The sequence below is a fragment of the Portunus trituberculatus genome, chromosome 37 (genome assembly GCF_017591435.1).
Source record: "Portunus trituberculatus isolate SZX2019 chromosome 37, ASM1759143v1, whole genome shotgun sequence".
Lineage (NCBI taxonomy): Eukaryota > Metazoa > Arthropoda > Malacostraca > Decapoda > Portunidae > Portunus > Portunus trituberculatus.
In genome coordinates this window covers 24,023,688-24,051,660 of record NC_059291.1, presented here as the reverse complement: position 1 = coordinate 24,051,660, position 27,973 = coordinate 24,023,688, and the positions used below count along the sequence as shown (strand labels likewise).

Below are 27,973 nucleotides of genomic sequence, written 5' to 3'. Positions count from 1 at the left end.
CTATTGTAACATTGAGGTTGCCACCTTGCCTACTCACAAGACCCTGATAGTACAATCACGTGAGGGACTGTCTCACCAATGGTTGTCATGAATCACGCTAGTGCTATTCAACCTGGGTGGACAGTTTCGGGATGGGGTGGACAGCTTCTACATAATCACCACTAGGGGTGGACGACATTAAAAAAGATTGAAGACCACTGACCTAGATAATAAATAGGTCAACGCTCCCATCCCTCCAGCCCCCGACCATCCTCTCCAGACAAGCTTGGGGGCCTGTGGGGAATAGGGAGTTTAGTGTGGGAGATGAAAAATAAGTGAAATGTGGACTTTAAAAAGCCTTAATATTTTTATTTTGGTTTTTCTATATAGTAAGTCCACATCCCTTCCTTCCATCAAAGAAACTTTTGGACCTGTAGAGAATCAGGGGTTTTAGATGCAGTTTATGTGTACCACCAGTCCTTGTCAGGGTTAATGTCTAGAATCAGTCCTCAGTAGTACATAAAATGACTAAATGTGTTAATATATTCATTTTACTTTATGTTTTTGAGGCTTCCTTCCAACGCAAGCCTTTTATTGACTTATAGTGATGCTTTGGAAAACTCAGAATTGTGTCAGAAACAGAGTCCAGCAAGCATTAAGGTGGTGAGCATGGGATTGGGCAAAGACCATGCGTAGGTTCGAATCCTACCACGTACCACCTTGAAACTTTGCTATTTGTTGAGTGGTTTAAAGTTACTTACATGACACTGTGATACCCAGGTTCTAGGTGGATGTGTAATTGCCTTACACCAAAGATGTGCTTGGGTGGTGATATGGGCCCTAATATGGGTACCTCTGTAAATAAAATTGCCTGTGCCACTAATGGATGGAAGCTGAACAGCGCTTCTCATACTCTTCAAGACGCTGTAGACCAAAAAAAAAAAGAAAAAAAGAAAGCGGTATTGGATCCGATCGGATGTAGAGTTGGGGGATAGCCTTTGCAACGGCTCCCTGACGCAGTTTAGTCACCTTGGTTGTTGCTGGTTTTACTCCTTTTTTTCAAAATTCACTTTACTCTATTTTCTTCTTTCCTTTCACTGTGAACTTTTATCTATATTTTCTTTTCTTTCAATATAAAGTTTTATCTATATTTTCCTTTTCTTTCACTATCAATTTTTTTTTCTCCTTTTCTTTCACTGTCAACTTTTATCTATTACTCCTTTCCTTTCATTAACTAAGTTGCTGTAGTTTCTTTTCTCTTATTTTCCAAAAGTAATTTAATATATTTTTTGTATATTTTCTAATTAAAATAATACACTTTTTTATTATTTGTTCTTTTTTTTATGTAGGGAAGAGGGACAGCCAAAGGGCAAAAAAAAAAAAAAAGATAAAAAAAAGGCCCACTTGAATGCTGGCTCTCTAAAAAGTGGAATGTGTCAGCCAAAATTAGGGAGCAAATGCCTCGATACCTCCCTCTTAAAAGAAGACAAGTCGTAGGAATTTGGAAATACAGATGAAGGGAGGGAGTTCCAGTGAAAGGGATGAATGATTGAGCGTACTGGTTAACTCTTGTGTTAGAGAGTTGGCCAGAATAGGAATGAGAGGAAGAAGAAAGCCTTGTGCAGTGAGACCACAGGAGGAGGGGAGGCATGCAGTTAGCAAGATCAGTAGAACAGTTAGCTTCAAAAAAGCGATAAAACATAGAAAGAGATGCAACATTTCAGCAGTGAGAAAGAGACTGAAGACAATTAGTTAGAGGAGGGGAGTTGATGAGATGAAAAGCTTTTGATTCCACCCTATCTAGTAAAACTGTGACTGGAAACCCCCAAAACAGGCGAAGAGTTCTCCATACACAGGCAGATAAGGCCCTTATACAGAGTAAGCAGTTGAAGGGGCAAGAAAAACTGGCAGAGATGCCTCAGAACACCTAACTTCATAGAAGCTGTTTTAGCAAGAGATGAGATGTGAAGTTTCCAGTTAAGATTATGAGCAAAGGACAGACTGAGGATATTCATTGTGGAAGAGGAAGACAGTTGAGTGTCATTGAAGAAGAGGGGATAGTTGTCTGGAAGTTTGTGTCGAGTTGATAGATGGAGGAATTGAGTTTTTGAGGCATTGAAAACTACTAGATTTTCTCTGCCCCAGTCGGAAATCTTAGAAAGATCAGAAGTCATGCGTTCTGTGGCATCCCTGCGTGATCTGTTGACTTCCTTAAGGGTGGGTTGTCTCTGAAAGGATGTGAAAAGATGTAAGGTGGTATCATCAGTGTAGGAGGGGATAGGGCAAGAAGTTTGGTTAAGAAGGTCATTAATGAATAATAGAATAATAGAAGAACAGTGGCCGTCTACCACAGCAACACTAGAACAGTCAGAAAGGAAACTTGAGATAAAGTTGCAGAGAGAAGGATAGAAGCCATAGGAGGGCAGTTTTGAAATCAAAGCTTTATGCCATACTCAAAAGCTTTTAATGTCTAACGCTACAGCAAAAGTTTCACCGAAATCTCTTAAAAGAGGATGACCAAGACTCAGTAAGGAACACCAGAAGATCACCAGTAGAGCGACTTTGATGGAAGCCATACTGGCGATCAGACAGAAGATTGTGAAGTGACAGATGTTTGAGAATCTTCCTATTCAGGATAGATTCAAAAACTTTAGACAAGCAAGAGATTAAAGCTATAGGACGGTTGTTTGAGGGGTTAGAACGGTCACCCTTTTTTAGGAACAGGCTGAATGTAAGCAAACTGATATGATTGCTGCAGTTTTCTCATTCACTTTCTGTCTTCTCTATACCCTTTGCAGTACAACAGGAAGTGTTCTAAGTCCTCCCTCTCCCCACCACACACTGGGCATGCCATGTCTCCTCCCTGGAGGAAGCCTACTCTGTCATGCAGAAGAAGGCTTTTTATTCTTGCCTGGAAGAGGATAATTGATGTGGGTCTGTTGTACATATGGTCAGCCCCCCATCTCCCCCCTTGCACTGCCTGTGTACATGAATGTGCCATTCCTTTGTGCCATCTGTTGTGTCCCACTGCTGCAAACTCTCTTCCACTTCTCTTTTTTTCATCCTTTCTAGCTGATGGATGCTAATCCCTATTTTCTTAAAAATTTTCATTCTGTACATGGACCAAGCATCTACTCTGCAAGTTATACCATTCTTCATCATTTTATCTCCAGTTTAATTTCTTCCCCCTGGGAGTGTGCTTTGGATGTAGGTCAATCTGTTTTTCATTATTTTTATTTCAAAAAGTGATGCTCTCATTTCCCCTCTTATACCTTCTGCTGTGTACCTTCTAGCTCCAAATATCATTCCAAATACTGAATTTTCTATGCTTTGTAATTTTCTTATTTCTTTTTTGTTAAAGTCTAGCACACACTCCATGAAGCAGCATTGGCATCACCACTGATTTCCAATAGGTTTTCCTTATCATCAACTTATTGCAACTTTTCAGGATAATACTATATGTTAGGTTGGGCATTTTCTGTGCTTTCTTAATGATTTCTCTTTTATGTTCTCTAAAGCAGTCTTTCTGGTTTGTTGTGTTTATGCCTAGGTATTTCATTGTATTTGTGACCTTTATCCCTTCAATCTCATTTATCTCTTCTCTAACATTAAAAAGCATTAAGCAGCTTTTTTCCTTATTTAGTTCCAATCCATAGCTCTTACTTATTTCTGTAGGTCTTTAATGTTCTCTGCCTCCTTCCTGCAGTTGAAGAGGCAAGAAAAACTGGCGGAGACACCTCAGAACACCTAACTTCATAGAAGCTGTTTTAGCAAGAGATGAGATGTGAAGTTTCCAGTTAAGATTATGAGCAAAGGACAGACCGAGGATATTTCATTGTGGAAGAGGGAGACAGTTGAGTGTTATTGAAGAAGAGGGGATAGTTGTCTGGGAGGTTGTGTCGAGTTGATAGATGGAGGAATTGAGTTTTTGAGGCATTGAAAACTACTAGATTTTCTCTGCCCCAATCGGAAATCTTAGAAAGATCGGAAGTCAGGTGTTCTGTGGTGTCCCCGCGTGATCTGTTGATTTCCTGAAGGGTTGGATGTCTCTGAAAGAACGTGGAAAGATGTAGGGTGGTATCATCAGCGTAGGAGTGGATAGGGCAAGAAGTTTGGTTAAGAAGGTCATTAATGAATAATAGAAAGAGAGTGGGTGACAGGACAGAACCCTGAGGAACACCACTATTAATAGGTTTAGGAGAAGAACAGTAGCCGTCTACCACAGCAGCAATAGAGCGGTCGGAAAGGAAACTTGAGATAAAGTTGCAGAGAGAAGGATAGAAGCTGTAGGAGGGCAGTTTTGAAATCAAAGCTTTATGCCAGACTCTATCAAAAGCTTTTGATATGTCTAACGCAACAGCAAAAGTTTCACCGAAATCTCTAAAAGAGGATGACCAAGACTCAGTAAGGAAAGCCAGAAGATCACCAGTAGAGCGACCTTGACGGAAGCCATACTGGCGATCAGACAGAAGATTGTGAAGTGACAGATGTTTGAGAATCTTCCTATTCAGGATAGATTCAAAAACTTTAGACAAGCAAGAGATTAAAGCTATAGGACGGTAGTTTGAGGGGTTAGAACGGTCACCCTTTTAGGAACAGGCTGAATGTAGGCGAACTTCCAGCAGGAAGGAAAGGTACAGGTCGATAGACAAAGTTGGAAGAGTTTGGCCAGGCAAGGTGCAAGCACAGAAGCACAGTTTTTGAGAACAATAGGAGGGACCCCATCAGGTCCATAAGCCTTCCGAGGGTTTAGGCCAGCAAGGGCATGGAAAACATCATTACGAAGAATTTTGATTGTAGACATGAAATAGTCAGAGGGAGGAGGAGAGGGAGGGACAAGCCCAGAATCGTCCAAGGTGGAGTTGTGAGCAAAAGTTTGAGAAAAGAGTTCAGCTTTAGAGACAGAAGAGATGGCAGTGGTGCCATCAGGATGAAATAAAGGAGAGAAAGATGAAGAAGTGAAATTATTTGAGATGTTTTTGGCTAGATGCCAGAAGTCACGAGTTTGAAAGATTTTGACATTTCCTATTTATGAAAGAGTATTTGGCAAGTTGAAGAACAGACTTGGCATGATTCCGGACAGAGATATCAAGTGCATGAGATTCAGGAGATGGAAGGCTCAAGTACCTTTTGTGGGCATCCTCTCTATCACGTATAGCACGAGAACAGGCTGAGTTAAACCAAGGTTTAGAAGGTTTAGGTTGAGAAAAAGAATGAGGAATGTACGCCTCCATGCCAGATACTAACACCTCTGTTATGCGTTCAGCACAAAGAGATGGGTCTCTGACACGAAAGCAATAATCATTCCAGGGAAAATCAGCATAATACCTCCCCAGGTCCCCCCAACTGGCAGAGGCAAAACGCCAGAGGCACCTTCGCTTTGGGGATCCTGCGGAGGGATTGGAAAAATAGGACAAGATACAGAAATGAGATTGTGATCGGAGGAGCCCAACGGAGATGAAAGGGTGACAGCATAAGCAGAAGGGTTAGAGGTGAGGAAGAGATCAAGAATGTTGGGCGTGTCTCCAAGACGGTCAGGAATACAAGTAGGGTGTTGCACCAGTTGCTCTAGGTCATGGAGGATAGCAAAGTTGAAGGCTAGTTCACCAGGGTGGTCAGTGAAGGGAGAGGAAAGCCAAAGCTGGTGGTGAACATTGAAATCTCCAAGAATGGAAATCTCAGCGAAAGGGTAGAGGGACAGAATGTGCTCCACTTTAGAAGTTAAGTAGTCGAAGAAATTACTATAGTCAGAAGAGTTAGGGGAGAGATAAACAGCACAGATGAATTTAGTTTGAGAGTGACTGTTAAGTCGTAGCCAGATGGTGGAAAATTCGGAAGACTCAAGAGCGTGGGCACGAGAGCAAGTTAAGTCGTTGCGTACATAGACGCAACATCCAGCTTTGGAATGAAAATGAGAATAGAGAAAGTAGGAGGGAACAGAGAAGGGGCTACTGTCAGTTGCCTCAGATAGCTGTGTTTCGGTGAGGAAAAGATGAGGTTTAGTAGAGGAGAGGTGGTGTTCCACAGATTGAAAATTAGATCTAAGACTGCGAATGTTGCAGAAGTTAATGTAGAAAAACTTGAGGGAGGTGCCAAGGCATTTGTGGTCTTCAACAGGAGAGGTGTCCGACCTGGGGACATTTTTGGTCCCCTCCCCAGAGGGGGACTCCGAGGCATTGTTTATTTGGGGTCCCATTTTTCCTTTAGATTTTGATTTGGAGTGAAGGGTGTATGTGTGGTAAGTGCATGTAGTTTTGTGTGAAGAAGGAGAGCTGTCTTTAGAGGGTAGGCTGTGACTACCCCCTTGAGTTGTGATACACAAAGGGAAACATTCAACGAGATCACAACTAGCTTTAATGGAAGGTTCACAGCACCTCCTGAACTAGTGCTATTAGATCTTACTGGAAGTAAGTTATTGTTTCGGTAGGTGTCTACTGCCATGTGTGTGGGTGCCATTGGCACAGTGTTTTCGTTTGTGGTGTAGTTTCAAATATATATATATAGTATCAGCAAGCCTGTTTAAGTCTGTTCCTCTGTCCCTGGGTGGCCTGAGTGCATCTGTGACACCATCAGCCTCTATGCCTTGCCACTATTACTCACTACACACTACCACCTAGTGTACAGATCTAGATTGCTACATAAACATGGAATGCTATCATCTGAACACAGGCTGCAAAAGTGCCAAAGGCTATTTGAGGGCCTTGTAACCAATGGGGCTGAAAAAAGTGCCATCTTTTAAAAACTGAGAAAATGCATCTAAAGTTTATGAACAATAACTTCACTTCCAAAAAAAGATATTGACTTCAATCAAGTTTCAGACAAAAACCTTGCTCTTCAGAATTTTTTTGACCCAGAATTAAAAAAGAATTTGCACACTGGCATGTAAATTGTAACCACCCCCCCCTCAAGTTTTCATACATTTCATTGCATGACTTGTGATTTAAACCTTGATAAAATTTCTAACTGAAGCAAATGATTTAATAGTACAACAATAAACTATATAAAAGAACAGCATCATAGGCTAAGTGTATGGAAAAATACTACAGTACAATAGTTACTTAAAGAATGCAACAAATTGAAGGATGATTAATGAGATGTTAGAGGAAGTCGTTAAGAAAATAACTTAATAATGATAGTAAAACAAAGGATTAACAGGTGGCACTTGTGTACCTGCCATAGGATAGGTAGGACCCATTGTACATAAGTATATCAATCATTATAGAAATCTGATGCAATCTTTCGTAATGTGGTGCAACACCTCTGAATGCTGACTTCGCCTTTTCCTTAAAAAGGGGTTGCAGGCACTTCTTTATTTTATAAAACAAATCAAGTAATTGTTGCATTCATGATTGACTCAGATAAATAAAACAAATTAATATAATCTTCATAAGTAGGATACATTTTGTCTAGGTATCACTACCAGCGAGAAATAAATGTAATGAACGACACAATACACCCAGTTGAGATTTTCCCTTGTCACATGACTGACGCCCTGCGTCAGCACCTTAAGGCTGGGAGCGATGGGCACCGGTGGAGAAGATAGAGTATAGCCAGCGACTGGGAAGTGTTTGGGTGTGTCAAGTGTGTTGTGTGTCTAACCTGTGTGCTGCGGGAATTAAGTGACTATGTGAACTCAGTGACATTACAAACACTTACCCGAGTTTAAACCACACTTTCCGCATGTACTTGTACGTGTGTGAGGACAGCACTTGTAAATTTGTACATAATATAGAAACTTTTTATATTCTGAGTTTTCCTTCTAAACCTGGGTTGCTTAAGAACACCAAAACTACCAGTGAAACCGCTCAGCTGAACAACAGATAAAAACAATAAACTTAATAACTTCATGTGGGTCTACAGAATCTACAGTGGCCTGCTACCCAAACAAAATTAAGCTCTATACATAAAAAGGCTTAACACTTGGTCAAAGGAAAAGACTGTGTATGAACAATCTGTATTCTCTCTTAATGTTACTGTATTTACATCCACTAAAGAAGTTGAAGGCTGGGGGGAGGAGGCAGTTAAGTTACTATTCTTCATCATACTCCATCAACTTGTCTTCAATCCCTTTGTATTCACTGTCACCTGCCCCCTCTCCTCCCTTATGCTGCAAAGCATCGTGCTGTGCCGCGATATCCCGGAAGTACTGGGACTTGGTATGAGTAATGAAGGACAGGAGATCCTTGCTGTACATAGTGCTGTGATTGGCCTAGGGTGATGCATTTCTTATGGAAAAAGTTGCTGATTGGATGAGAGATGGGTATAGGCTGTGCATCGTGTGCTCTCATTGGCTAGCTGACTCCCGCTAACCTTGAGCCTGTCTGGTTCTAAATTGACATGCCACTAGGCTCGACCACCAAACGCAACACGTGATTCCCAAATGGATAGGTTGTGAGTTCACTGGCCTCTACAAGACTTTCAACCTTATTGAGGTCAGAAAACAGTGTGGCAAACAACATAGCCAGACAGAGGAAGAATTGTCAATTCCGCAGATAAGAATACCTCAAAAATTGGGGAGGCAGTGCTTGAGCCCCTATAGTTATGAGGTCCTCATTTAATATCATAGCAGTACTTGAGCCCCTATAGTTCTGAGGTCCTGATTTAATATCATCACTTTACACAGAGAAACCACATCACTTAGAGAGTGCAGGTTTGTGGGGAGATTGAAGAGGAAGGATTGATAAATGTAATGCTGTTATGTTTTAGTTTTAAGTAATTGATCAAGGCAGAATTGATAAAAATGCCATATTTTTGTTGAATTGTCAATAGTAGCCCAGTTGTGAGGAGCATCTGTGAGGAATATCCACATTATTTAGGGGTTGAATCAGAATGGTTAAGACATTTATTTCTAATACATAATATTCATGTGTATGCAAAGTGAATTGTTTAGTTGCAGATTGAAAGCACCAGAGCTGGAGACAAGATGGCAAGTGAGGATGAAGTGACGTTGCTTTTTGAGCAGCACTCCATCACACAAGTACAGGAGCTCCTCAACAAGACTCGCGCTGACATTGAGTGCAAGAAGGAAGATCTGCGAGTCATGGTTGGGTTAGTGTTCTGTGTGGTAAATTTTCTCACAGGACTGGTTGTCTTCTTAACACAAGATGCATTCTTGAAAAAGGAGCATATAAAAATTCTATTTACTTTAGAGTGAGCCTGATGGAAACTGCCATGTGGATGCTGATTTACAAATTGTTCTGCAAAGATTATAGTATTAATCATTGGAGGTTGTTGCAAGTACAATAATGATATTCCAGTTTTACTAATATTTTGTACTCTTTCTAGTGAAAGGTATCGAGATCTTATAGAGGCGGCCGACACCATTGCTGAGATGCAGAATAGTGCCAAAGCAATCTGCAATAACATCAAGACCATGGAAGGCCTGTGTGAAAGCTTGCAGCAGCGTGGCCTCATTGGCTTTAAGACACAGAGCACTCATGCTAATGGAGTAGAAAGGTTAGCCTCTCTTTCTCAAAATATTGTATATACACCATTGGAAATACAGTAGTACCTTGACTTATGAGTTTAATTCATTGTGTGACTGAGCTTGTCTTAACTTGCTTGTAACTCAAATAAATTTTCCCTATTGAAATTAATTGAAATGCCATTAATCCACTCCATCCTCCCACAAAAAACACCCAAATTTTTTGTTATTGTTTTTAGGTAAGAAAAGTTTACGTTCTTGATTTATGTGTGTTCAGATTGTGTGATTTTGAAATAACATGTAAAAAACCCTAGGAATTTTTCAAATAATGCGAATTATGTTAAATAACATGATGTCGAGATGCTTTGCTGGTATGACAAATCTTGGGAATCACGAGATTCCACAAGATGTTTGTTTGGGCTGCCATGTTGTCATCACAGCAGATTACAGCACAGATGCACTTCACCTTCAGGACAGTTAGTGATGCATGACAAACGTCTTCAGGAAGGTTAGCGTGTGTCGTCTTGGTGTCAGTTAGACGCCGTTATTATGGCAATGATGATCCTTTCTTTATTTCTGCTGAGAGGTGCACAAAAGTGTTTTATACAGGATACTTGTTGCAGGGACTACAGGGTGCAGCCCTTCCAGAAACAGGCTAATCTATTCTATTCCTTTGGGGAAAATGGTTTTGGTTCACCAATATATATATATATATATATATATATATATATATATATATATATATATATATATATATATATATATATATATACACACACATATACAGGCAACCCCCGTTTAACGAAGAGGTTACATTCCTAAAAAACACTTCGTTAAGCGAAACTTCGTTAAGCGAACCTATTATAACAAGTTTAACCCCTGATTTGAACTTCCATTGAGAGTAAGCAAAGCGAGAGTGCATCATAGTACAGTAAAAGGTTTAATGAAAGTAAAAATGATGAAGTTAAACATTTAGGTAGTTTAATTTAAGTCATTATAATGTACACTAATGTATGTATGTACGTAACTTTATATGTTGATGATCTTAACTTTATGAAGGGAGGGACATTGAAATGGGAAAGACACTAACCAGCAACCTGTGGAATGTAAACAAAGTGCGCATCATGGTACCGCATACAAAGCTTATGTACCACATTTCCACAAGGCTTTCCATTTTATCCATTGTAGAGTCACGAGTTCAGGCGGTTCTTTTAGCTTTCAAGGAAGATACGGTCTCACCAGCCTTCTTAATAGAGTCTGCTGACTTGAAAATAGTAGACAGTAGATGGAGTCAAGATGGTGGCCAGCAATGTTATCAGTTTTCTGGCCTCTCTCGTGTCTGTGAATAATACATAGCTTCACTTCGAGATTAAGACACTTCCTGGTCTTCTTAGGAACGTTAGGCCACATTGCAGGGCGTTTTGGTGGTAAGTTGAACTAGGGATGATGAGCTGCTGGTGACGCTGTTATGTTTTGACTGGGGAAAGAGTGGTGCGCGTGATTTTGATCTTGATCTTGATGCTACAGGTGACGCAGAATTTCTTCTGAGTCAGGCCTTTGTATCGGCAGCGCCTGTGTTATCCACGAGAGGCTTGATCTTGATCTTTATTCTACAGGTGTCTCAGGATTTCTCCTGAGGCAGGCCTTAGTACCAGCAGCTCCTGATGTGTTCAAAAACCTGTCAGCTTGTATGATACGGTGGGGCTTTCAAATTTAGAACAAATTACGTAGATAAAACTTTGTTAAAGCGAGTTTGGTGTTCGTTAAACGAGCAGATGGTAGTAAAACGAAACCTTCATTGTAGCGAAATTTTGTTGTGTGACCCTTCGTTAAACGGGGGTTACCTGTATATGCATACAAATATATTTACATCTACTTATCAAGATTCTATTGATTTGAGATTATAACATCATTCCAATTAACAAGAAAATTAGTTTTTATTATAAAAGTGTTAATTAGAAACCATATATCTTAATTTGACTAAAAATTGATGCTGGAGGAAAACGTGTGTTTCATCTGATTCAAGACTATGGAAAGCAACTCCAGCCCCAGCCTTAAGAAGCACAATTTCCTGCCTTTCAAAGATAAGCTTCAGCTTATAAGAAAGTGTGAGGCAGGTATAGCTCATAGTGTCGTTGCAGTGCAAATGGGTGTCCCTAGATCAACAGTATCAACAATTTGGAAGAATAGGGACAAGTACCGCGAGACCACTGCAAGTGTTTTTATTTCCAAAAATGTACTGTACAGCACCCTAATGTGTTTAATAAAAAAAGTTAATATAAATGAACCCTTTAATAGTACTGATTTAGTCTAAGTTAGTATTTTTTAGAGGTTATAGTGATGTTTTGCGGGGATCTAGGCTGGAGGTTGGTCCCTATCCCCCTAATTCTTAAGTATCTTATGGGAAAAATTGATTCATAATTCGAAGAAATGCTGATTTGACCGATGAAAAACCACCCTAACCACGAATTTCGCAGCACTACCACCCGTATATCATACAGGCGGGCTTTTTTAACATCCGGCGCGAAGGGGTTAAGGGACAGTAGGGATTTCAGCCCTTACTCATCTTCCACTGAGTGTGCAGACGAGGATAAGACGTCGTCATCTGCACTGTCCGAGGCAGATGTGGAAGGATCAGCTGTAGCAGGGTCGGCACATTTCACTGGTATGGAGGAAGGGCCAGCTGTAAAACCATCGGCAGCAGATGTGAAAAGGCCAGCCGTAGCAGGGTCGGCAGGTGTGACAGGGACGGCATGTCTGACTGGTTTGAAGAACGAGTAGATGGAGGACTGTTTAGTTTTTCTTGTTTTTTCATCATAGATTTCTTGATAAATCTTGACACTTTTCTCTACATCATGAGTCACTTTGCTACTCCTGGCAGGATTTGGGTCACATTCCTTCAGGGTTTCCAGAGCTTTTTTGATACCACCGAGACATTCTCTAAGAGTTTTGATGTCCAGGCCACGCACAGGATCTTCTTCCTTGTCTCCCTCTTTTTCTGCCTCCTGTGATGCCTTGTCTAGCTTGTCATCACCCCTGCTTCCCTGCACTGGGCCCTCCCGGATGACATGAGCGGATACCATATCTGTGAATTTTTCTTACCGTATATTGAATCGAGTGTAGTAATTTCCAAATACCGTAACTATGAATTTACCGGATAAAGAACTACCATATAACGAGGACTTACTGTGTGTATATATATATATATATATATATATATATATATATATATATATATATATATATATATATATATATATATATATATATATATATATATATATATATATATATATATATATATATATATATATATATATATATATATATACAGGCAACCCCGTTTAACGAAGGTTCACACAACGAAATTTCGCTACAACGAAGGTTTCATTTTACTACCATCTGCTCGTTTAACGAACACCAAACTCGCTTTAACGAAGTTTTATCCAGGTAATTTTTTTCAAAATTTGAAAGCCCCACCATATCACGCAAGCTGACAGGCTTTTGAATACACCAGGAGCTGCTGGTACTAAGGCCTGCCTCAGGAAAAATCCTGGGACACCTATAGAATAAAGATCAAGATCAAGATCAAGCCTCTCGTGGGCAACACGTGCAACACTCACTCCCCAGTCAAAACATAACAGCCTCAGCAGCAGCTTGTTTTCCCTAGCTCAACTTACCACCAAAACGCCCTGCAATTGGCCTAGTGTTCGTAAGAAGACCAGGAAGTCTCTTACTCTCCAAATGAAGCTAGATATTATTCATAGACATGAGAGAGGCCAGAAAACTATAGCAGTGCTGGCCACTATCTTGACTCCATATTATACTGTCTCTATTTTCAAGTCAGCAGACTCTATTAAGGAAGCTGGTGAGAGTATCTTCCTTGCAAGCTAAAGAACCACCTGAACTCTTGACTCTACAATGGATAAAATGGAAAGCCTTGTGGAAATGTGGTACATAAGTTTTGTATGCAGTACAATGATGCGCACTTTGTTTACATTCCACAGGTTGCCGGTTAGTGTCTTTCCGTTTCACTCTTCCTCCTTCATAGAATTAAGATCATCAACATTATAAAGTTACATACATACATACATTAGTGTACATTATAATGACAAATTAAACTACCTAAATGTTTAACTTCATAATTTTACTTTCATTAAACCTTTTACTGTACTATGATGCACTCTCGCTTTGCTTACTCTCAATGGAAGTTCAAATCAGGGGTTAAACTTGTTATAATCGGTTTAACAGTTTCGCTTAACGAAGTGTTTTAGAACGTAACCCTTCGTTAAATGGGGTTGTATATATATATATATATATATATATATATATATATATATATATATATATATATATATACTGGCAATTAACGAAGGGGTTACGCTCCTAAAAACACTTAGCGAAACTGCGTTTAACAGATTATAACAAGTTTAACCCCTGATTTGAACTTCCATTGAGAGTAAGCAAAGCGAGAGTGCATCATAGTACAGTAAAAGGTTTAATGAAAGTAAAAATTATGAATTTAAACATTTAGGTAGTTTAATTTAAGTCATTATAATCTACACTAATGTATGTATGTACGTAACTTTATAATGTTGATCTTAACTTTATGAAGGGAGGGAGAGTGAAGCGGGAAAGACACTAACCGGCAACCTGTGGAATGTAAATAAAGTGCGCATCATTGTATCGCATACAAATCTTATGTACCACATTTCCACAAGGCTTTCCATTTTATCCATTGTAGAGTTCCGAGTTCAGGTGGTTCTTTTAGCTTGCAAGGAAGATATGGTCTCGCCAGCCTTCTTAATAGAGTCTGCTGACTTGAAAATAGTAGACAATAGATGGAGTCAAGATGGAGGTGAGTAATGTTATTAGTTTTCTGGCCTCTCTCATGTCTGTGAGTAATATCCAGCTTCATTTCGAGAGTAAGAGGCTTCTTGGTCTTCTTAGGAACGCTAGGCCACATTGCAGGGCGTTTTGGTGGTAAGTTGAGCTAGGGAAGACGATCTGCTGCTGACGCTGTTATGTTTTGACTTGGGAGTGAGTGGTGCGTGTGTTGTCCACAAGGCTTGATCTTGATCTTGATCTTTATTCTACAGGTGTCTCAGGATTTCTTCTGAGGCAGACCTTAGTACCAGTAGCTCCTGGTGTATTCAAAAGCCTGTCAGCTTACGTGATACGGTGGGGCTTTCAAATTTGGAAAAAAATTACCTGGATAAAACTTCGTTAAAGCGAGTTTGGTGTTTGTTAAACGAGCAGATGGAAGTAAAATGAAACCTTTGTTGTAGCGAAATTTCGTTGTGTGAACCTTCATTAAATGGGGGTTGCCTGTATATATATATATATATATATTGAAACCAATTAAAAAAAACAATGTTGTGATAAGTAGTACAGCCTCTATTAATGATGCAGTGTTAACTCTAACAACTAACCCTGGGCAAAGGGTAAGTTGTTACAATCTTTGGGGTAATTTGTCACAGCTAATTTTCTCTTACAATTACAATGAAAAAACTTAAATGTACAGGTAACTGGATTTACACGATAGATGTAAATCCAGTTACCTGTAAATCCAAGAGGCATCGCGTATATCAAAATTCACATAAAACAAACATGGAATTCTCATAAGAAACAATAAATAATTTGGGGAATGCAGGATGTGGTCCAAAAAAATTTGTACAAAATAGTCTATTTATTTGGCTAAAATAACATGTTTTTATTATTTACCATTCTAAATACTAGAAGTGTATTTAAAGTAAAGGGAAAAGCAATAAATAATAAGAGAAAGCAAAAAATAATAAGAGAAAACAACAAAACAAGAATACATAAAGACAACACTCACTGTGTCACTGCCTTCACCACTCACACCATAGTCAGTCACCATCTTCCTCTGAGCTTTACCACTTTATCAAAAATCTACTTATCAAAAATAACCCCACATGCAGAAGAAGATGAAGATGTTTTGGGGCCATCTTGGTGAATTATAGGCAGATTAAAGAGATTCCATCTGTACTCAGTGCTGGCAGACTGCAAATGAGGCACGAGAAGAGCGGAGCTCCCACCTATCGGCCAGCTTTTAAACAAATACTTAAAACTTTGAAGCACCTCAAGTTGTTTATTGCTATGTTTTTTGAGTGGTAATATTCCTAATGCTTGACAGTTGATTTCCTTTTTCAATCATCTAGTCTGAATCATCATTGTCCATGTATTTAAAGTAAAGGGAAAAGCAAGAAATAATAAGAGAAAGCTAAAAATAATAAGAGAAAACAACAAAACAAAGAATACGTAAACACAACACTCATTGCGTCACTGCCTTCACCACTCACACCACAGTCCGTCACCATCTTCCTCTGAGCTTTTCCACTTTATCAAAATATACTTATCAAAAATAACCCTACATGCAGAAGAAGATGAAGGACGTTCTGTGGCCATCTTGGTGAATTATAGGCAGATTAAAGAGATTCCGGCTGTACTCAGTGCTGGCAGACTGCAAATGAGGCACGAGAAGAGCGGAGCTCCCATCTATCGGCCAGCTGCTGAACTCTCTGGCACGCAGTTTAAAATTGTGTCTGGCGCTCAGTTTGAAAATGCGGTTGGGCATAATCGCATATAAGCAAACCGATTGCGCAAATTGAATTAATTATGATATTTTTTTGGGTCGCGTTATAACAAAAACGCGTAAATCAAACACGCATAAATCAAGAGTTACTTGTATGTAGAGGCCTTTATCATGGGTGTGAAAGATCTGGTGAGTTATGGACAAATAAGGTCACTAAAGCAACTAATAAATAACTAATGTGCTGTTGGTCATTTATACTGTTCATGTGTTTTATTATATTTGTGTGTTTGTTTGTGTGTTTACAGAAAAACTACATCAGGAAGCCACTACTCTTTAGCGGTGCAGGTGAAGCTGCTGGTGGGAGTCCCCGAGGCACTTTGGGGCCTTACTGAACATGGCCAGTATCTGCCAGCAAGCCAGCTGCTTCTGCTGGCTCACCACACCCACACTGCCCTGCAGCTGTCTCCCACTGCTGCCCAGGTGCTGTGAGACACTTGCCTTTGATAAGAAATTGTGGTTTTGGTGAAATTAACTGATTTCACAGTCTAGTTTAATATGCTTTTCCTAGACATGGAATATGTGCTTTAGTGCTGATAAGGAGGATATCATGACCATTAAGAATTTGACAGCATTTTTCAATATACTTATATTTTATTGATGCACTACAGGTTTACTCATGGTTTCCAGTCATTGAGCGCCAGTGGATGAGCATCACCCAATTCCAGTCCACCATTGTCAGAGGATGTTCCTCTCTCATTAGTTCAGAAGTTGAGGACACTCAGGTATGATACACTTCACTATTGTAATACTTTATACAATATGGTCAGCTCTTAACAATTGTAGAGTTAGGTAAGATATCCACAAATATTTAAAATCCATGAGTAGTTGACGTGGTCCTATAAAGGGCTGACTTACCAAAAAATATGTTTGAGAAATCAGAAAGATCTCATGCATTTGTGTGCCATACAGGCTGTGTTGGATGCGGTGGTGTCAGTAATGCTGGTGGAACGGTGTGGGTGGGCAGAGGCATTATCTCGAGTGCTGGGGCTGCGACGGAAAGCCCTCATGGCCGCCATCACTTCAACACCTTCAGCCACAGCAAAGACACAGATTGCTAAATTCACCAAGCTATTTTTAGCAACTTTGAACATTGTGTATGCAATATTTGTGTGTAAGTTATTTCATGTTTCGTAAGAGAGGAATGGGGAATTAAGGTGTTAATTTTATTGTACTGTGTTTATCATGACTTTTTTTTTTTTCTTTCTTTCTTTTTCTGTCTTTCTTTTGATGGTTTGCTGTTTGTGTCTTTGTTTCTTGATGTTAGTTTTTATTATCCCTGGAAATACGAAGCACATGACAGCAACCTGTGCCACTCAAAGGGCAAAGGTTTGAGGTGGCCCAAGGCTTGAGATAGATCAATGAAATACTGTAAATCATAAGTTACCACTTTTCCTTGTTTAGTATGTCAGTCTCACCATGTGCTACTTTATATATAATACTGGAATTGATATGGCTTTGATTCGAAGTTCAGTTCATCTATTTTTCTATAAGACTCTTTAAATATGATACTTGTGATGATTTCACTCACTAAATGTGTATTATTGTGCATTATGAGAGAAACAAGTCTTATTTGTAATGAATGAGTTGACTTCATGCCAGTTAGCAGCAATTTCAGTCTTGTGTTGGGCAAGAAAACTCATTTGAATACAATTGATGTTCAGCAGAAGGAGGTGAAGAAACGAGCCTGCTGGAGAGGCGGCTGCAGGAAGTGGTTCAAGGGGAGGGAGAGAGTGCAGCTCCTGTCTCCCTTCTACAGGAGTCTTCTTTGAATTTGTCATTCCTCCCTCAGTCAATTAGAAACTTCAGGTAATTGTGATGTATTAGATTCAGTGTTATAGCTTATGAATACATATACAACATTATGAAGTTTGTGATGACCCATGACTTCAACTTTCATGAATTCTAGGTACAGTAACCCTAAATAAGTCAAACTGATTGGTGAGGAGGCCAATCCCAGATATCTGAGGGATTTAGAAAATTCTTTTTTACATTTCATTTCTTCACAATTTGCACACCTGTTACCACTAACAGTTGAAGTAATCTGTGTAATGTTATTATTATGTAAATAGCTATGTACTACATGAATGGCATGTGTGCACACACACACACACACACACACACACACACACACACACACACACACACACACACACACACACATAAGAAGAAATATGTCACAGGATGAGCGAATGAAAATGAAAGAGCTTGTAACTGAAGTGAAAGAGAGGAATGACGAAAGAACAAAGGAGGAAAAGACCAAGTTTTTTTGGAGGATGAGAAATGGGAGGCTAAAGAAGTGGTGGATAAAACAGACGGAATAGACATTACATGGAAGAAAGAGACTAGGAATGGAATACAAGTGACTTACATGAATATAGATGGATTTCTGTCTAAGAGGCTAGAATGTATGGATTACCTAAGAAATAAGGAACCGGACATAATGTGTGTAGTGGAAACAAAGCTAAGGCCCGAAATAAAGCTAGACTGGTTTGTTGTAAAACACTACAAAGTATGGAGAAATGATAGAAAAATAAAGGAGGTGGTGGTATAATGGTTCTTACTAAGGAAGATCTGATAGTGAAGGAGGTGAACTATAGTAAGAGAAATGAGGAAGTGATAAGTATGCTTATAACAGATGGCAAGAGGGACATTAATATTATAACAGTATACATACCACCCAGAACCAATGCTTGGGAATATGAACAGTACCAAATGGTGATGAGAAATACTCTAGACAGAATGAAGCAAGAACTCATCAGAAAGGATAGAGTGATGATAGTCGGAGACTTTAATTGTAAAGAAATAGTGTGGAAGACTACGAAGTGGTGAACGGTGGTGAGTGGGCAGAGGAATTGTTAAAGGTAGCAACAAATAACTTGATGACACAGTGGGTGAGATCACCAACAAGGTGCAGGGGACAAGATGTTGCAGCAAGGTTGGATTTGGTATTTACCAGGGCATCTCTCTAAAGAGGAAATTGAACATAAATGTCCCTTGGGAGAAGCGATCATGATGTCCTAAGCTTTGAGCTGGATACGAATTAAGCACGAATAAGATTGTGGAACGCAGGAGGAAAAATTAAATTATATTAGGGCAAATTATAACCATATAAGGGAGTTCTTTAATGAAATTGACTGGTCCGTGGTATACCAGGAAAGGGATATGCAATTGAAATACGATTAATTTTTGGATTTGTATAACTCTGCTGTGAAAAAGTTTGTGCCATATTACAGAAAGAGGACTTTAAATAATAAACAATGGTTTAATAGAAATTGTGAAGAAGCAAAAAAGAACAAAGAAAAGGCATGGAAGAAACTTAAGCAAAACAGTGATGTATTATCAAGAGAAGTTTACAAAACAGCAAGGAATAGATATGTTGAAGTAAGGAGAACAGCACAGAAGGAATACGAACAGAGGGTGGTGTTTGCGGACGATACTAAAATTATGAGGAGAGTAAGGAATGTGGAAGATTGTAACAAGTTACAGGAAGATCTTGATAAAATATATGAGTGGAGTAAGGAGTGGCAGATGGAATTTAATATAGACAAGACCCATGTTATGAAAGTGGGAAGTAGATACAGACCAAACTGGGATTACAGGCTGGGTGATGAGAAAATTAAAGAGACCAATGAGGAAAAAGACTTAGGAATAACTGTGCAAAACACTTTGTCACCGGAGAAACACATTAACAAGATTTTTGGGAAAACATATAACACGCTTCAAAATATTGGCCTTGCCTTCCACTACCTAGATGAAGGAATGATGAAGAAGATATTATTTACCTTAATAAGACCCCAGTTAGAATATGCAGCTTGTGTCTGGTCACCGCATATGAAGAAAAATGTGAAGAAGGTAGAAAGGGTACAGAGGCTGGCAACAAGGATGGTACCAGGACTCAGGGAGTTAGACTATGAGGAAAGACTGAGGAAGCTGGGGCTGACCACATTAGAAGAGAGAAGAACAAGAGGAGACATGATAACTATGTATAAATTGGTGAACAAGATTGACATACTGGACAGAGAGTTGATAAAGGTGACCACAAGTAATCATCTCTGAGGACATGGAAAAAGCTAATAAAGACATCTGTCTAAATGATGTGAGAAAATACAGTTTCCCGCATCGTAGCATTGATAAGTGGAATAAACTGAGCAGTGATGTCGTTGACGCGGTGTGTGTCAATCAGATGAAAGAGAGATATGACAGGAATGGACAAGGAGACAGGACACAGAGAGCTTAGCTCGGCCCTGTAATACACAAATAGGTAAATAGGTAAATACACACACACACACACACACACACACACACACACACACACACACACACACACACACACAAACACACAACACACACACACACACACACACACACACACACACACACACACACACACACACACACACACACACACACACACACACACACATATCTGGATTTAAAAAAGGCCTTTGATAAGGTACCACACCAGAGACTGATCTGGAAACTTGAAATGGTAGGAGGAGTGCATGGCAGTTTACTAAAATGGATGGAAGACTTTTTGGTAGGAAGAGAAATGAGAACAATAATTAAGGACAGACCATCAGAATGGGGATTGGTGGAGAGTGGAGTTCCACAGGGATCAGTGTTGGCACCAGTAATGTTCGCAGTCTACATAAATGACATGGTGGATGGGGTGTCCAGTTATGTGAGCCTATTTGCAGGCGATGCAAAATTGTTAAGAAAAGTGAGATGTGACAAAGATTGCGAACTACTCCAGGAAGACTTGGACAGAATATGGAAATGGAGCTGTACATGGCAAATGGAGTTCAACACGACAAAATGCAAGAAAATAGAGTTTGGCAAGAGTGAAAGAAGAATCAGGAGTATGTACAAGATAGGAAATGAAGACATAAAACCAGTCATGAAGAAAAAGACCTTGGGGTGACAATTACCAATGACCTATCGCCAGAGAGACATATAAACAAAATAATTGGAGAAGTATTGAACTTATTGAGGAACATAAGAGTGGCGTTCGTATATTTAGATGAAGAAATGATGAAGAAAATAATTACTGCAATGATAAGACCGAGGCTTGAATATGCAACAATACAGTGGGCTCGAACTTAAAGAAACACATAAGGAAACTAGAGAAAGTACAGAGGGCTGCAACAAAATGGTGCCTGACTTAAGAGATTTGACTTATGAAGACAGACTGAAAAGAATGCAACTTCCAACCCTGGAAAACAGAAGAAAGGGAGACCTGATAGCAATATACAGAGTGATGATTGGCATGGAAAAAATGGATAGGGAAGATCTGTGTATGTGGAATGGAAGAATGTCGAGAGGGCATGGGAAAAAACTAAAATGGCCACTTATAGGAGAGATGTGAAAAATATAGCTTCCCTCATAGAAGGGTGGAAGCATGGAATAGTTTAGACGTGGAAGTGGTCAGCAAGGAATATTCATGATTTTAAGAAAAAGCTGGACATTAATAGATATGGAGACGGGACAACACGAGCATAGCTCTTTTCCCGTATGTTACAATTAGGTAAATACAATTAGGTAAATACACACACACACACACACACACACACACACACACACACACACACACACACACACACACACACACACACACACACACACACACACACACACACACAGGAAAAGACGGTCTTGTGTAACTAATTTACTGAGTTTCTATTCTAGAATAGTTGATAGAGTACAAGAGAGAGAGGGATGGGTTGACTGTATTTATTTGGATTTAAAAAAGGCGTTTGACAAAATGCCACATGCAAGATTACTATGGAAGTTAGAGGAGAAGGGTGGCTTAAAAGGAAGCACATTGAGATGGATAGAAAATTATTTGAGGGGGAGAGAAATAAGGACGGTAGTTAAAGATATGAAGTCCAAGTGGAGAGCAGTAGAAGGCAGAGTGCCACAAGGGTCAGTATTGGCACCAATACTTTTCCTCATTTATATTAACGACATGCCAGAAGGAGTGAACAGCTACATAAATCTGTTTGAAGATGATACGAAACTGTGCAGAGTTATAAAGCAAAAAGAGGATTGTGAAATACTGCAAGAAGACTTAAATAAGATATGGGAATGGAGCAAAAAGTGGGAAATGGAATTCAATGTGAACAAAAGCCATGTCATGGAAATGGGAAAGAGTGAAAGACGACCCATGGGAATCTATAAGATGGGAGATGGAGTAGAACTGGAGAAAGTAAAAAAGGAAAAGGATTTAGGAGTGACGATGGAAGAAAACAATCAACCAGTAAGCCATATTGATAGAATTTTTAAAGAAACATATAATTTGCTAAGGAATATTGGAGTAACATTTCACCACATGAACAAAGAAATGATGAAGAAATTGATAAGTACTTTAATAAGACCCAGATTGGAATATGCAGGAGTAGTGTGGACCCCTTATAAAAAGAAACACATAAGGAAATTGGAGAGACTACAAAAAATGGTTACAAGAATGGTTCCAGAATTTGAAGGGATGACATATGAGGAGAGACTAAAGGCTATGAATCTACCAACCCTGGAACAAAGAAGGGAGAGAGGAGACCTGATACAAGTTTTAAATTGATCAACGGAATGGACCAAGTGGATAATGAGAAACTGATCCTGAGAGAAGAATATGACATTGAAGCACAAGATCGCATAGTAAAAAGCTGAGAAAGGAAGATGTCTGAGAGATGTTAAAAATATAGTTTCCATAAAGATGTATTGAGACGTGGAACAGTTTAAATGAAGAAGTAGTGTCTGCAAGAGTGTGCATACTTTTAAAGTAAGATTGGATAAGTGTAGATATGGAGAGGGGCCACAGAGCATAAAGCCCAGGCCCTGTAAAACTACAACTAGGTAACACACACACACACACACACACACACAGATTTTGGAAACCTAAAGAAATTCTTTCAAGAGACAAATTGGATGAAATTCAAGAGTGCTAAGGGAGCAAATGAAAAGTGGAAGGAATTTATAAAAATATACAAAGAAGGTGAGAAAAAATTTGTACCAATAAGACAACATAGAGAAGTTGGAAAGCAGGACTGGTTTAACGATAGATGTGAAAAGGCTAGAACAAGAAAAGAGGATGCATGGAAGAGGTGGAGAAGGAAAAGACGGATTAAGCAGTGGGAAAGTTACAAAAGAGCAAGAAATGAATATGTGTTGATTAGAAGAGAAGAAAGAAAGAAACAAGAAAAGGATATAATTGATAAATGTAAAGACCAACCAAGGCTTTTTTACAGACATGTGAACAACAACATCAAAAATAGAGAAAGTATTGAAAGTTTAGAAGTAAATGGAGTATACAGTGAAGATCCCAGGAAATGGCAGAGGCTATGAATGGATGCTTTCGGAAGGTATTCACAAAGGAGACTGCTTTTGACAAACCACTGGTAATGGAACAGAAAGGGATTATGAAGGAGTTTCAAGTAACGGTGGAGGAGATCAAGAACATGATGGGGAGTTTAGAAGTGAGAAAAGCTGTGGGACCTGATGGGGTATCAGGATGGATTTTAAGAGAATGCAGGAGCAATTGGCAGAAAAAGTTTGTGAAGTAATTGATGCCTCATTAAGGGAAGGCGTAGTGCCCCAAGACTGGAAAAGAGCTAACATTGTCCCAATCTATAAATCAGGTAACAAGAGAGACCCATTGAACTATAGACCAGTGTCACTTACAAGTGTGGTAGCTAAGATGTGTGAGAGGGTGGTGAAGACTAGATGGACAGACTTCTTGGAGAAAAATGACATACTTTGTGAGTGTCAATTTGGTTTTAGGAAAGGGCGTTCATGCACGACAAACCTGATATGTTACTATTCGAGGGTGATAGATGTAATACAGGAAAGAGATGGTTGGGCTGATGGAATATATCTGGATTTAAAAAAGGCCTTTGATAAGGTACCACACCAGAGACTGATCTGGAAACTTGAAATGGTAGGAGGAGTGCATGGCAGTTTACTAAAATGGATGGAAGACTTTTGGTAGGAAGAGAAATGAGAACAATAATTAAGGACAGACCATCAGAATGGGGATTGGTGGAGAGTGGAGTTCCACAGGGATCAGTGTTGGCACCAGTAATGTTCGCAGTCTACATAAATGACATGGTGGATGGGGTGTCCAGTTATGTGAGCCTATTTGCAGACGATGCAAAATTGTTAGAAAAGTGAGATGTGACAAAGATTGCGAACTACTCCAGGAAGACTTGGACAGAATATGGAAATGGAGCTGTACATGGCAAATGGAGTTCAACACGACAAAATGCAAGAAAATAGAGTTTGGCAAGAGTGAAAGAAGAATCAGGAGTATGTACAAGATAGGAAATGAAGACATAAAACCAGTCATGAAGAAAAGACCTTGGGGTGACAATTACCAATGACCTATCGCCAGAGAGACATATAAACAAAATAATTGGAGAAGTATTGAACTTATTGAGGAACATAAGAGTGGCGTTCGTATATCTAGATGAAGAAATGATGAAGAAAATAATTACTGCAATGATAAGACCGAGGCTTGAATATGCAACAATACAGTGGGCTCGAACTTAAAGAAACACATAAGGAAACTAGAGAAAGTACAGAGGGCTGCAACGAAAATGGTGCCTGACTTAAGAGATTTGACTTATGAAGACAGACTGAAAAGAATGCAACTTCCAACCCTGGAAAACAGAAGAGAAAGGGAGACCTGATAGCAATATACAGAGTGATGATTGGCATGGAAAAATGGATAGGGAAGATCTGTGTATGTGGAATGGAAGAATGTCGAGAGGGCATGGGAAAAACTAAAATGGCCACTTATAGGAGAGATGTGAAAAATATAGCTTCCCTCATAGAAGGGTGGAAGCATGGAATAGTTTAGACGTGGAAGTGGTCAACGCAAGGAATATTCATGATTTTAAGAAAAAGCTGGACATTAATAGATATGGAGACGGGACAACACGAGCATAGCTCTTTTCCCGTATGTTACAATTAGGTAAATACAATTAGGTAAATACACACACACACACACACACACACACACACACACACACACACAAATAGCCAATTTGGTTTTAGAAAAGGTCAGTCATGTGTAACAAATTTATTGAGTTTCTACTCTAGAATAGTTGATAAAGTACAAGAGAGAGAGGGATGGGTTGACTGTATTTATTTAGATCTAAAAAAGGCGTTTAATAAAGTGCCACATGAAAGATTACTATGGAAGTTAGAGGAGAAGGGTGGCTTAAAAGGAAGCACATTGAGATGGATGAAGAATTACTTAAGGGGGAGAGAAATAAGGACGATAGTTAAAGATATGAAGTCCAAGTGGAGAACAGTAGACAGCGGAGTGCCACAGGGGTCAGTATTGGGCCAATACTTTTCTCATATATATAAATGACATGCCAGAGGAGTGAACAGCTACATAAATCTGTTTGCGGACGATGCAAAACTGTGCAGAGTCATTAAGCAAAAAGAGGATTGTGAAATGCTACAGGAAGACTTAAACAAGATCTGGAAATGGAGCAAAAATTGGGAGATGGAATTCAATGTGGACAAAAGCCATGTCATGGAAATGGGAAAAAGTGAAAGACGACCAGTGGGAATCTATAAGATGGGAGATGGAGTAGAACTAGAAAAAGTAAAAAAGGAAAAGGACTTGGGAGTGATAATGGAAGAAAATAATCAACCGGTAAGCCATATTGATAGAATTTTCAGAGTATAATTTGCTAAGGAATATTGGAGTAGCATTTCACTATATGGACAAGGAAATGATGAAGAAATTGATAAGTACTAAAATAAGACCTAGATTGGAATATGCAGGAGTTATGTGGACTCCCCATAAAAGAAACACATAAGAAAATTAGAGACTACAAAAATGGCTACAAGAATGGTTCCAGAATTTAAAGGGATGACATATGAGGAGAGACTAAAGGCAATGGATCTACCATCCTTGGAGCAGAGAGAGAGAGAGGATCTGATACAAGTTTATAAATTGATTAACGGAATGGATGAAGTGGATAATGAGAAACTGATCCTGAGAGAAGAATATGACTTTAGAAGCACAAGATCGCATAGTAAGAAACTAAGGAAGGGACGATGTCTGAAAGATGTTAAAAAATTTAGTTTCCTGCAAAGATGTGTTGAGACTTGGAACAGTTTGAGTGAGGAAGTGGTGTCAGCAAAGAGTGTACATAGTTTTAAAGAAAAATTGGATAAGTGTAGATATGGAGACGGGACCACACGAGCATAAAGCCCAGGCCCTGTAAAACTACAACTAGGTAAATACAACTAGGTAAATACACTGATCAATGGAATGGAACAAGTGGATAATGAGAAACTGATCCTGAGAGAACAATATGACATTCGAAGCACAAGATTGCATAGTAAGAAGCTGAGGAAGGGAAGATGTTTGAGATATGTTAAAAATATATAGTTTCCCGTAAAGATGTGTTGAGACATGGAACAGTTTGAGTGAAGAAGTGGTGTCAGCAATGAGTGTGCATAGTTTTAAAGAAAAACTGGATAAGTGTAGATATGGAGAGGGGCCACACGAGTAAAGAGGGTGTAAAACTATAACTAGGTAAATACACACACACACACACACACACAAATTAATGTAATAAGAAGTTAGAATATGCAGCTTGTGTCTGGTCACCGGATATGAAGAAAAATGTGAAGAATCATCTCGAGGACATGGAAAAAAGCTAATAGAAGACATCTGTCTAAATGAGTGAGAAAATACAGTTTGATGAGCATTGATAAGTGGAATAAACTGAGCAGTGATGTCGTTGATGGTGTGTGTCAATCAGATGAAAGAGAGATATGACAGGAATGGACAAGGAGACAGGACACAGAGATAGCTGGGTGTAATACACAACTAAGGAAAAGGAAAACCTAGTAAGGAAATTGCAGAAAAAAAAGTGTAATTATCTTTGGACTAAAAGAAAAAAATGTAAAATATAGACCAAGAAGGGAAAAGGAGGAAATGAAGTCAGTTAAAGACCTACTAAAAAATCTAAATGACGAAGATAGGCAGAAGCTAGAGGAGGAAGTGGAGGAAATACACAGAATGCGACCTTATCAAGATGGAACAACAAGACCAATTAAGATACTACTAAAATCACAAGCAGCAACAGAAGAGATATTATGTAGAACAACAAAACTCAGAGAAACAGAAGGCTGCAAGATATATATATATATATATATATATATATATATATATATATATATATATATATATATATAAATATATAAGAAAAATAAGAATGAGGAAGAAAGGAAGAGATACAATGAATTGGCAGCAGCAGTAAGGGAAAAAAAATAATGAAAGGTCAGAGGAGGAAAAAAAGGCATTTTTTTGGAGAATTCTAGGAGACAGGATAAGAAAATGGTATATAATAGAGAAGTAAGAGGCAACAATGGAGCAAGTGTAACTAAAAGTGATAAGGGCAAGAAGCTAAAAATGGTGTATTCAAACATAGATGGGGTTCTATCAAGTAAATTAGAACTAAAAGATTACATAAGGAAAGAAAAACCGGATATTGTATGCCTGGCTGAAACAAAACTAAATGAGACAATCAAAATAGACATAGATAATAGATATAATGCATGGAGGAAAGACAGAGGGGGTAAAGGAGGAGGAGTCATGAAAATGACAAGGAAAGAGATGGTGGTAAACCATGTGGAATATGGGGAAGAAATAGCAGAAGTACTGTATATTAAGATGCATATTAATAAAAAAGACTTAACAATCATTGTAACATATGTGCCACCAAAAACGAATGCATGGACCATCCAAGAATATAAAGACATGATAGATGACACTATAAGGAGTCTAACGAGAGTCATTAAAGAAAGGAGAAAAGTGTTATTAGTAGGAGACTTCAACTGTAAAGAAGTGGACTAGGAAAATTATGAAAGTGGTATGGGGGAAGAAACTTGGGGAGAAAGATTCCTAAACCTAATGATAGATAATATGATGG

At 39.0% G+C, this 27,973-nt stretch overlaps 1 protein-coding gene across 2 annotated transcripts in view; it reads left to right on the top strand.

Moving 5' to 3' along the window:
* LOC123514278 (conserved oligomeric Golgi complex subunit 1-like) overlaps positions 1-27,973 on the top strand; it is a 69,153-nt gene that overhangs the window by 724 nt on the left and 40,456 nt on the right. For both annotated transcript variants that reach the window (XM_045272084.1, XM_045272085.1), the window contains exons 2-7: positions 8,870-9,027; positions 9,265-9,435; positions 16,265-16,439; positions 16,628-16,741; positions 16,929-17,130; positions 17,681-17,825. In XM_045272084.1, the coding sequence (XP_045128019.1) occupies positions 8,903-9,027; positions 9,265-9,435; positions 16,265-16,439; positions 16,628-16,741; positions 16,929-17,130; positions 17,681-17,825 (932 nt within the window). In that variant the 5' untranslated portion in view covers positions 8,870-8,902. The remainder of the gene's footprint in view (positions 1-8,869; positions 9,028-9,264; positions 9,436-16,264; positions 16,440-16,627; positions 16,742-16,928; positions 17,131-17,680; positions 17,826-27,973) is intronic.